Genomic DNA, 12,403 nt, shown 5'->3' with positions numbered 1-12,403 from the left:
AGTAATGTGTTTTATTTGTCCTGACAGTGAAATATTGCTAAATTAATTTTTCACTGTTGCAAGGCCAGTCCCTCCCATAGGTTAACATGGGGGCTCCCTTTAAATCTAATTAAAGTGTAGATTCCCTTTGGGAGGGGATGGACATGTGGTGTTTGGGGTCTCTGAGCTCACAATTAAAAAATATATCTTTTAGTAAAGTTGATTTTGAGATTGTGTGTTTGAAAATGCCACTTTTATAAAGTGAGCATTTTCTTGCTTATACCATTGCTGTGACTCTGCCTGTTTGTGGATTCCCTGTCTTGGTCAGTTTTACAGTTGGTCTGGTTGCACCTCACACTAGACAGTGACACAAAGGGAGCTGGGGTGTAGTCTGCATTTCCTGATGAGCCATCTGTGCTTGGAGGGAGGGGAGGAGTGGTCACTCACACCTGAAAGGGCTGTGCCTGCCCTCACACAATGCAGTCTCCAACCCCCTGGCGAGTGTCTAGGGCCTGGCCTGGGCAACGCAGGATTTCACATTCAAAAGAGACTTTTCTTTGAAGTAGGCCTACTTCAAAGGAGAAAATGGGTATAAGAAGGACACCCATTTTGGAACACTTCTGGAAACCAAGTGGAACCTCTGCCTGGAGATGAGCTGAAGAGCTCAGGAAGAAGAGCTGCCCTGCCGGTGACTGTGCTTTGTGGAGCCATCCTGCAGTTGCTGCTTCTGCCAGAGTAAGAGGGCAAAGACTGGACCTTGTGTGCCTTCCATCCTGTGAAGATCTCCAAGGGCTTGATTTAGAGCTTGCCTCCTGTTGTTTGAAGTCTCAGGGACAGCAAAGACTTCTCTCTGCAAGCACCAGGAGTCTCTGGAGAGACTCCTACTCTGCCAAGTGGTGCCCATCCAGTTTCTGGGACCCTGAAAGGAGAAGCTGGCAGCCTAAAAGGAAGAAATCCACGGCCAGAACGCCGTGCGGGGAAAAGATAGATGAAACTCCGATCTGCGGCAGAAAAATCGACGCCCTGTGGCTTCGCAGCTGAAAATCGACATTCACAGCAACGCGATGAAAGATCGACGCACGGAGCTGGGAAAACGACACGCAGCATCGCTGACAGAGGCTGGTGAGATCGCAACCCGCGCTGTGTGGTTTTTGGATCATCGAGTGGCTGGATTTCTGACGCAAAAACACCACTGGGCATGTAAAAACAACGCAAGGCCTGCCCGGACCCGAGAGTACTGACTGGATCGACGCATTGCTTTCCTGCGGAGAGAAGAAACAACGCACCCGACCCAATGAAAGGAGAAACAATGCAAGGTCTGGTTCGTGAGTGAAATCGATGCATAGCAAGTCCTTTTTGATGCACACTCGCCCGTGCGGGTTATTTTTGATGCACCCAAGGTACATTTTCACGCTAACAGTGTTAGTGTGTGTTTAAAACTACGTGAAGACTCTTTTTGCTTTTTAATTGATAACTTGACTTGTGTATTGTGGATTTTTGTTGTTCTGGCCTTGTTTTGTTTAGATAAATATTTCCTATTTTTCTAAACCTGTGTTGTGTCATTTTGTAGTGATTTCATTAAGTTACTGTGTGTGTTGGTACAAATAACTTACACCTAGCACTCTGAAGTTAAGTCTACTGCTCGTGCCAAGCTACCAAGGGGGTAAGCAGGGGTTAGCTGAGGGTGATCCTCTTTTACCCTGACTAGAGTGAGGGTCCTTGCTTGGACAGGGGTTAACCTGACTGCCAACCAAAGACCCCATTTCTAACATTGGTGATTAGCGGTTGGGATTGGACTTGTATTTGTACTGACATACAGTGATTAAGTGTACACTACTGTTTTGAGTTCAGACCACTACGTGACCACATGCTACTTGTCTTGTGATTCTGCTTTTAGTTCTCTGATGTCCTCCTGGATATATTGTTGATATCTTGGGACTTTGGCTTTTGGTTGTGAAGCCTTTGCAGAATGGAAGTCAACTTCTGGCACCTATTTATCTATAAAAAGTGGCAGCTTAAAGAATTCTGCATGGAAAGGGGACTGGCTGTGAATAAGAAATTCAGAGGGGAGGATCTTGAGTCAGCCGTGTTTCAGTCTGAGTTGAAACGTTGTCAGGCAACACCACCAGATGAGTCTGAGGAGGAGGACTAGTCTGAGGAGGAGGGCAGTGGCCCTGAGGAGGGAACAGAAAGAGATGATTGGCTCCTAGCAAGAATCCAGAGCCTGGAAGAGCTAGATGCAGAGTTTGAGAGGGCTGAGGAGAAGAGAGCCTTAGCCTTGGAAAAAGAAAGGTTGGCAGATCAAGAGCTGAGCTGTGAAGAGCTGAAGCTGGAAGCCATGAGGGCTGAGTCCAGTTCAGATGGTGGCAGCAAAAATCTTGTATCCAGGTCTGCTGAAGAAGTGCACATGCCCAGTGATTTGGTGCCCTACTTGAAGGAGGGAGTTCACACACACCAGGAAGTTCAGGGGTATGAGGTAGCTCCAGTGATGCACAGGGTCCCTGAGGTGGATTGGGGAACTGGCATGGGGAGTCATATTCCTAGTGATGGGAGGGACACTCTACTGACTCTAGGTGAGAGTGACAGGGAGAGAGATTCTCCACAGGTAGAAGTCCTGGTTATGGAGTGTGAAGACATCCCAGAAGAGTGTGGGTTGTGTGTCAGGGACAGTCAGGTACTGTCTCACCAGTCTCAGGAGGGTGATGTGGGGTGCTTTTTCAAGATTGAGTCACTGGATGATTGGGTTAAGGGTACTTTGGTGAATTCATGTGAGGGGCTTAGTGATGCAATTGCTGGAGAGCATTTGTCTAGTCCTTATTTTCCAGAGCTACGCCAACACCAGATGGAATGTGAGTTCTCTGACCCCAGGGAACTTACACTGGAGGCAGACCTCTAGGTGAGTACCATAGAGTCTGAAGAGGCATTTGGGGGTGCTCGTGAGGGGAGTGGTCTAGGTATTTCCCAACCAGGTGAGGTAGGGAAGGATTGTAGTGTCCCAGGTAGGTCCCAGTGTAGTGGGATGGGTGAGAGACCCATGTCCAGTCTCAGAGGAGAGGGAATGGGGATGGGCTGAGGCCCAGGGTGCCTGAGATCCAGTCCTAGGTCCTGGAGGGTACCATGAGGGAACACCAGGAGGGGAGCCTAGCCTGCACCATAGGGCCATCTGCTGAGGGAGACCCCACAGTGTCAGGAGAACTTGGGGGGGGGTGTCTGTAGCTAGCGTCTCACCAGTTCTGGTGTCTGGCAGTACCACTCCTAGGGGGGGCTGCAGAAGTTCAGACAGAAGGTTGAGAGGGGGTTGCGGACCCCAGTGGAGAACCTGGAGGGCAGAGCCCCCCAGGAATGACCTTGGTGAGACCATTTCGGGGTTGGAGGGAATCCAGAGTCGGTCAGATGGGCAAAGGTCAGGAGACCTGCGACAGCCAGACTCTTGTGTAGCCCTTGGGGACGGTGTGTCCCTTGTGGGGGGTAGATGTGCCCCCCAGGAAGTCCTGGTGTGCCAGGCGATGGTTCAAATGCAGGGTGGTGACGCTGGGTTGAATGATCAGGTCCAGGGGGTAAACTCTGACCTGATGGGGAGTAGGTGTGCTCCCAAGGAAGTCCTGGTGCGCCAGACAATGGCTCAACAGCAGGGTGGTGACTCTGGGTTGGATGACCAGGTTCAGAGGGTAAACTCTGACCTGGTGGGGGGTAGGTGGGTAAGTGTGCCCAGGCAATGGTCCAGTCTGAGGGTACAGACCCTGGACTAGAGGATCAGGTGCAAAGGGTAAACCCTGACCTGAAGGGGCGGGGGGTTTGACCAATCACCCTCCCAGTGTGATTTCTAGTGGTACTCTCCCTGAGGGGGGGTGCAAAACCCTGAAAGTAGGGTCAGGGGAGGGGGGGACTCACCCCTGAACCCAGTTCAATCTAAGGGTACAGACCCTGGATTAGAAGGCTAGGTTCAGGGTGTCCCCCCTGACCTGGAGGAAGGGGCTACTACTAACAGTGCCCCTACACTGTTGTCTTTGGGGGGGCACTCCTTGTTGGGGGGTGCAGGACCCCAGAAGAGAGGGCAGGGGGAGTGAAGCCTCACCCCTGGCCCTGGTCCAACCTAAAGGTACAGACCCCAGGTTGGAAGACCAGTTGCAGGTTAACATCCCTGCACTGGTGGAAGAATTGCGCTGGACTGCTTCTACAAGCACCCTGACAATTTTGGACTCTGGGGGGGGGCGCTCCTGCAGGGAGGTACAGAGCCCCAGAGGGGAGGACCAGGGTCAGGTTGACATCCGGGACCTGGGGAAGGGAGACTGGTCAAAGAGTGCCAGGCACCTGGGGCTACTGCCCCACACTCTCCACAGTCACAGTGGTTGGAGAGGCCTGAGATCGGGACCTCATCCCTGACAGTTATCAGGGGTCACTGTGGCCTGCTGTCCTGGTGGACATAGTTGCCCCTGGTGGGGGGGGGGGGGGACAAGATTCACACCCCGGGGGTGGAGTGGGCAACACCACTGTGTTGGCCCTGGTAGTGCTATCTGCCTACTGGGATACATCTGTGGGCAAAGTAAAGTAAGGGGCTTCACAGATGGTATCTGCAGGTGAGGAGAAGGGTCCCCCATGGGTTAGCTTAGTGGGCCCTGAGAGTATGGACAGAGGGATCCAACTGGAGTCAGGAAGGCAAAGAACTGGAACATGCCCCTGCTGTTGCGGGCCTGGGTCCTTGTTCTATCGCCCCAATCAGGGAAATACATCAAGGTATTGAATGTTCCCCCCTGGCTTGAGGCTGGAAGGGGGTCGTGTTAGACTTTTTAGTTTATGCAAGGTCATCCCCAATCTGTTTGCCTCCTGCCTCCTATTTTTTCTGACCTGTTGCTGTTGGCTTCTGAACTCTGAGCTTTTTACCACTGCTAACCAGTGCTAAAGTGCATTTGCTCTCTGTGTAAATTGTATTGTTAATTGGTTTATCCATGATTGGCATATTTGATTTACTATTAAGTCCCTAGTAAGGTGCACTAGAGGTGCCAGGGCCTGTAAATCAAATGCTACTAGTGGGCCTGCAGCACTGGTTGTGCCACCCACATTAGTAGCTCTGAAATCATGGCTCAGACCTGCCACTGCAGTGTCTGTGTGTGCAGTTTTAACAGTAAATTCGATTTGTACCCACTTGCCATGCCTAAACCATCTCTTTTCTTACACGTAAGGCATCCGTAAGGTAGGCCCTAGTTATTCCCAAGGGCAGGGTGTGGTTACAGTGTATGGTTAAGGTAGGACATAAGTAATGTGTTTTACACGTCCTGACAGTGGAATATTGCTAAATTCATTTTTCACTGTTGCAAGGCCTGTCCCTCCCATAGGTTAACATGGGGGCTACCTTTAAATATGATTAAAGTGTAGATTCCCTTTGGGAGCGGATGGACATTGTGGAGTTTGAGGACTCTGAGCTTACAATTTAAAAATACATCTCTTAGTAAAGTTGGTTTTGAGATTGTGTGTTTGAAAATGCCACTTTTAGAAAGTGAGCATTTTCTTGCTTATGCCATTTCTGTGACTCTGCCTGTTTGTAGATTCCCTGTCTGGGTCAGTTTGACAGTTGGGCTGGTTGCACCTCAGACTAGACAGTGACACAAAGGGAGCTGGGGTGTAGTCTGTATTTCCTGATGAGCCATCTGTGCTTGGAGGGAGGGGAGGAGTGGTCACTAACACCTGAAAGGGCTGTGCCTGCCCTCACACAATGTAGTCTCCAACCCCCTGGTGAGTGTCTGGGGCCTGGCCTGGGCAAGGCAGGATTTCACGTTCAAGAGAGACTTTGCTTTGAAGTAGGCCTACTTCAAAGGAAAAAATGGGTATAAGAAGGGCACCCAAAACCACAGACTTTGGAACACTTCTGGAAAGCAAGAGGAACCTCTGCCTGGAGAAGAGCTGAAGAGCTGAGGAAGAAGAGCTGCCCTGCCTGTGACTGTGCTTTGTGGAGCTATGCTGCAGTTGCTGCTTCTGCTAGAGTAAGAGGGCAAAGACTGGACTTTGTGTGCCTTCCATCTTGTGAAGATCTCCAAGGGCTTGATTTAGAGCTTGCCTCCTGTTGTTTGAAGTCTCAAGTACAGCAAAGACTTCTCTCTGCCAGCACCTGGAGTCTCTAGAGAGACCCCTACCCTGCCAAGTGGTGCCCATCTAGTTCCTGGGACCCTGAAAGGAGAAGCTGGCAGCCTAAGAGGTAGAAATCCACGCCCAGAACGCCGTGCGAGGAAAGGATCGACGCAACTCTAAGCCCTTTTTGATGCACACTCACCCGTGCAGGGTTATTTTTGATGCACCCAAGGTACATTTTCACACTAACAGTGTTAGTGTGTGTTTACAACTACGTGAAGACTCTTTTAGCTTTTTAATTGATAACTTGACTTGTGTATTGTGGATTTTTGTCGTTTTGGTCTTGTTTTGTTTAGATAAATATTTCCTATGTTTCTAAACCTGTGTTGTGTCATTTTGTAGTGATTTAATTAAGTTACTGTGTGTGTTGGTACAAATACTTTACACCTAGCACTCTGAAATTAAGCCTACTGCTCGTGCCAAGCTACCAAGGGGGTAAGCAGGGGTTAGCTGAGGGAGATTCTCTTTTACCCTGATTAGAGTGAGGGTCCTTGCTTGGACAGGGGGTAACCTGACTGCCAACCAAAGACCCCATTTCTAACATTGACCTTTTCAAGTGTGGTGCTTGCATGGCTTGCAAATGCATGACCAATACTAAATTCTATGCCTATGAGGGCGTTTGCATTAAATTACACAGACACCTCAACTGTAACTAGGCCATTTGGTACCCCTGCCAGAAGATCAATATTGGGCAAACTAATCTAAAATTTAAAGCAAGAATTCATTATCACATGAGCCAGATTAGATGCAGCATACCCAAGGCTCCTCTGGCATGCTATTTTACAGAACTTAATCATTGTGCAGAAAATATTTGCTTCCAAATCAAAAATATGTTGCCCTTAATATTTAGGGGTGAGGGAGATGAGGGGGTAAAGGAGGTTGTGGGGTCTTCACTCTCAACCTTTGATTATGGGAAAGCCACTGACAAAATAAACTCAGTAGGGTTGGGGCTTGATGAATCTGGAGGACTGCCCTCAGCGGCTGTCCTAACATTAAATCAGCGTTTTCCATAGTATTTATTGACATTACATATTTTTGTCTGTTTTGCTGTATGTAATTATGTAGTATTTGTTACATTTGACTAACCAGCTATGACATGTTGCACTTCATATGTTTATCTGTTTTCATTACGTACTTAGAATATTAGTGTGAAGGATGTTTTTGAAATACCAACCTTAGTTTTTTTAGGATATTGTTTATTACCAATGTAGCTGTATTTTTTAAACATGTACGCAGCACTATTTCACCATTTCATCATTTCATTTTCCTTCTAATTCTTCATTTTTAACTCTCACCTCTGTAACTGTACAGCCTGGATCCTTGCATTATTATGGTGCAATATTTTTTCCCTGTCTTTTTTCGTTAGGTATCCCATTTTTTTCATCCACACATCTGGTGATGTAAGCTGGTGTGAATATTACATATGTATTCCCCTGGCAACTTTCCTAAAGTAGTTTTACAATGTCACCCGTATTTCGGTGAGCTCCTGTGGATGGCATCATCTTGGCACCACCCGCTTCCCATAAGACACACATGTGAATGTAGGTGTGCTGTACCTTAAGGACAGTGACAGTGCGCTGCTTCTGCTAGTAGTCTACGAGCGATTAGTCCACACGGCTGGTCTCTAAACATTATGGCCCTCATTTTAACCTCAGCGGTCTTTTTAAAAGACCGCCGAGGTTACCCAGGGCTGAAGACCGCCAGTGGGGCCGGTCTCCGGCCCACCGTAATATGACTGCTGCCAGCCCTCTGCCCTTTTCCGGACGGAGAGCCGTCAGCAGCCATACTGGCGGTTGGCGGTGAAGTGGAGGCTGCTCCACCTCCACCGCCATGTCATCAGAACACCGCCCACTAGATCACGTCCCAGGATTCGGCGTGGAGGTGTTCTGGTGACGGGGTGCAGGCGGCAGAGAAGCCCCCATGGATCCCGTTCCCTCCCAGAGGATCACAGGAACAGGTGAGGTGATCGTCCGTTAGGGGAGGGGGGTGGGGGAGTGTTGTGTGCGTGTATGGGGGTGTGCGTGTGAGTGTGTAGAGGGGTTGTGTGAGTGCGTGTATGCATGCAGGGGGGTATTGTGTGAATGGAAAATGTGTTGTATATGTCTGTGTGCATGTGTGCATGTATGTGTGCGTGTATGTTTGCGTGTATGTGTATGAGTGGTGTGAGCGTGAGGGTAGGGGGTGAGGGGGTGTGTGTGGATGTTTCTGTGGGGGGGCGGGGTGGGGGTCCTGCCACCTTGGGCGGTGGCAGGGGGGTCGTGGGTGTTGGGGGAGGACTCAGGGAAGACCCCTATCAGTTCCAGGGAACAAATTCCCTGGCACTGACAGTGCCTACCGCCATGGATTTCGTGGTGGTACAAAACCCCACAAAGTCCATGGTGGTATGCGGGGCCTGATACTGCCGGCGGTCTAGTGACGGCTGCCGGGCTGGAGAACCAAGTCTCCAGCCCAGCGGTCCTTAGCACCCTGGCGGTCACAGTGTAGAAGTGGCGGTTTTGCATGACGGTAACCACCATGCTTGTAATTCCATTTTTTTTGCCGCCGGCCTGTTGGCGGTATTACCACCACTTTTACACCAACGGCAAGGGTTGTAATGAGGGCCTATATCTGATCTGCTTTTGCCTATTATGGGTCCTTTTTGCCAGTCTTTCAACTACACCAGTCCAACATTCGGCAAGCAGTCTACTGCTGTGCCTGGTCATTGATTTAATGATTAGCCCTATGGTGACACCTCCCCCGTTTTATTGTTCTTCATGTTTTATACCTCACCATTGGCACTGATCACCCATGGCTTTTTCCCTTTTCCATTGTATGGATTAGCCCAAAACAGACATGCCTCAATTTTGTCTTCCCAGATGGTGGGTTTACACATATGCTTCCTCTGCTGTAGTGTCTAATTCTCGACTGATCGCCAGTGACTAAGTAAATGTATCACACTGATTTTTTTCTTTACTTTGTTTTTGTAGAAGGTATTTGTTTTTAGGCTTTCTACAGACAACAAAGCTAAGACCTGTCTTGTAAGGACCATTCTGATTACATCACAACCTTGTTGACATGTTTATAATTTAAATATTCCATGCTCGATAGGGATGCTGTTTCCTTATTCTTTCCTGACAATGACCCCTGAAATCTAATCTTGCTGTGGTTGAAATGTCGACAGTCCTGCAGCTTCTAGCTGTTTCTGATAGTAGAATCTTCACTGAGAATACAGTTGGTTCCTTCCTGATGGCTAACGCTGTAGTCCATACTTTTGGAGAAAGTATCATCATTCTGTCTTTTTAATACCATAGTAGAGCTGTCCTTCAAGAGTCTACATTTTCCCCGCATCTTTAGTGAAAGTAATTTTTGAACTGCTTAAACGAAGTATGCATTGTTCAGTGGCTGTCTTTCTCTCTCAGCACCTGTACTTTTCCTGTTGCTGCCGAGTCACCTTCCACACATTTAAAGATAAAGAAGCATGCTTACCTTTGACTTTTCCTGGTGCAGCTCTATCTGGATGTCAGTCAGCTTGGTCCTGAGTTCTTCATTGGCTGCTTGGAGAGCGATGACAAGCGCTTCAGGCTTCTCACCCTTGCCGCTCCTCCACTTCTTCGCCATGGCTGCTAACTAATGTTTACTTTCCCTTTTTATAAAAAAAATCTGATTCAATGAGTGATATCCATGTTTCGGACCTGGAGATGGAGCCGTTGACGTATCACATCCCGCAGAATGTGCTGCGCGATCCACCGCAGCGGCAACCTTGGGCACACTGAAAAACATACATATAAGAGCCAGGAGCTGGGCAAGAGTAGCAATGTTTTGTAATGTACTATTGTACAAACTACCAACAAAAAATGCAACTCAACAAACTTGATTTTTTTCTTACTTGCATTTTAATTTACCACTATTGCATGCATTGTGTCCATTAATGCTTTCCCTGATATTGTCAGTGCTGTTAATGTGATCTTTATTTCTCCACTTCAAAAAATGCTGTGCAGGACGAGAAGAAAATAAAGTTATATGAATTTGTCGCTATGCTCACTCGTCAGAATTGTCAGTTGTTCTAATACTGAACAGAGGTAAAGATGAGAAGAAACTGCGTTTTTGCGAGCGCACCGACATTCAGAATTGTATCCCATACAGAAGCCTACAAAATATAAATGTATGATTTTTTTTTTAAATCGTTGTGAATGACCTCCATATGGCTATCTTAATATTTATTGGTACTATTCTATTTATTGCAATCAAAATTATTGCAACCGTTTGTAATAGTAAATGTAGAAATATTATTGCTGTAATTATTGGTATTGTTGCTGCCAGTCCTACGCAGCAGTTTCAGAGCAAGGGGAAGGCAGGAAAAATAAGGTATAGTTCCTCAGTAACCAGGTGTTTCATCTGAATATATAGTAGTGGGTGTGGCTAAAATGATAACCTTTCTATAAACATTGTCATGCAGATCTCTTCAGGGTCAATAATGGGGGACTGCAGACACCAGAAGTTCTGTTCTTGTCCTGTGACTCTGAACGTAAATGCCACAATCCTTACTTGATGCAAAGCCAAAATAGCTTTGAGGGTGGTTCACCTCTTGGAAAAAACATGTTTCCATTAAACTAAACTATGCATGAATTAGTTTCAAACTCTTGAAGCCTCGAAGCCATGTGACACTAAAGACAGAGGTCAACTTAAACTGTCCAAATGTGTTCTGCACTGATTCGCGGATCTCTGTCTATAGTTGTTTAGTAGTATAAACCAATGTAGGCTGGTAAATTTTCAGAATGTTCCCAATATTGACATTTGACTGGGAATAGTGGAGGTTCGCGGGTGGTTTGTAGCTTACTGGGCCTGAGAGACTCTTTCACCACTGAAGAGTGATGATATTACACCAGCTGGGCTGGAAGCCCTCAGTTGATAGAAAGGCTCATTTGGCACCAGGCTGACTCTGCCCCAACTATTAGAGCATTTCTAAGACAATGGCCGGTCAAGAACTATTCTAATTTTACAATAGGCTGTCCACATTACACTGTGCCCGGCGTGGTGCATAGAGGTTGGAACTTAAACACTTAGGCGGCTTTTTGAAGCCTATCACAATTGCTATTGCTTTATTAAATGCATACAGTATGTTCCAAAAGTCGCAAAGTAGACTTATCCCTGCCACAGAACTGTACTATACACCTGGCTAAAGCCTCAATGGGAGGCAGAACAGGCAGGATCTTGTGCTGAACATTCCATCAGGGGGCCCAGGAGTTATGGGTTTTAAACCAGTTTTCCCACTGGATCTTCACTCTGATCCCAGGAACACCAGTTGTTTGATCTAATCCTCAGCTCTCCTATTTGAAGATTTGTGTCTTTCAGAAACAGCACTGAATTACTGTTAACATGAGTCATGGCAGTGTTCTATGAAAATGCAAATTAAAGTAACAATTAATTTACATGACCTCATGTATCGACGACTTGGTGTGCTGAGGACTTGTGGTGGTCAGGTTGTGGTCCATTTAACAACAACACATGCCCAGAAAAAGCAAGATGACCTAAATTCAGTACCACTGAAACCAAAATACTTGCTGCAACCCAAAGGACTAAGCCAGCTCTGATTAACTGATGAATTGATAAATCACATTGAAATCTACACAGTGGTTGATCTAGAGACAATTATTTAAGATGCCAGGTAGCTTCAACATATCCTGTTAATGTCCCCCAATGGATTATTGCTCATTGCAATGAAAAATAAGCACCAGTTTAGCACCTTCGTTTAAAATCTTGGTTGAGGCAGTACAGGGATGATAAAACAACAGTCACTGAACACTACTTCCATGATAAGTGGGACAGCTCTTCCAGAGCAGTGTTGAACCACACACCAAGGGGACCTTCCACCTTGTTGGAGAAATGAAGGGTTTGGGGGTGGCCAGAACTGCAGTTGGTTTTATGTGAAATGATGTCATTACAGCCAAACATTAAAGTTTTGGAGTAAAAGACTTCCATGACTAAGGAAATAAAAGTTAAAACAAAAGTGTTGTGACAGATGGAAATAATCTGTATTTTTTTAATTGTTTAGGAAAGCATATGGTAGGTTAGCCAAAGGGAGTTGTAAAAGTTCTAATATCCAAACAGGATATTTAGGGTGCAGCTGTGTGAGAAATAGATTTTTTTTAAATCTGGCCATTTACGAGTTCACAAACACTTCCATTAGTCCTTAGCAGAAACTGCCATTTTACACACAATTAAATCTGTTCAAATATTTGATTTGCTAACTTCTGTTTGTTTTGATTACTCTCTCTGGACACAAAAACATCTGAAATGGGTGTACCTGGACAACTGGGTCCTC

General features: G+C 46.8%; 1 protein-coding gene across 1 annotated transcript in view; it reads right to left on the bottom strand.

Annotated features, from left to right (window-relative positions):
- The window catches only part of JAKMIP2 (janus kinase and microtubule interacting protein 2), a 387,006-nt gene that overhangs the window by 191,485 nt on the left and 183,118 nt on the right, over window positions 1-12,403 (bottom strand). The window contains exon 3 of the mRNA XM_069244668.1: window positions 9,568-9,850. Coding sequence (XP_069100769.1) covers window positions 9,568-9,699 — 132 coding nt within the window. The 5' untranslated portion in view covers window positions 9,700-9,850. The remainder of the gene's footprint in view (window positions 1-9,567; window positions 9,851-12,403) is intronic.

This window comes from Pleurodeles waltl, chromosome 7 (genome assembly GCF_031143425.1).
Source record: "Pleurodeles waltl isolate 20211129_DDA chromosome 7, aPleWal1.hap1.20221129, whole genome shotgun sequence".
Taxonomy (NCBI): domain Eukaryota; kingdom Metazoa; phylum Chordata; class Amphibia; order Caudata; family Salamandridae; genus Pleurodeles; species Pleurodeles waltl.
The sequence above is the reverse complement of the archived record's forward strand: the minus strand, read 5'-3'. Positions and strand labels throughout refer to the sequence as shown.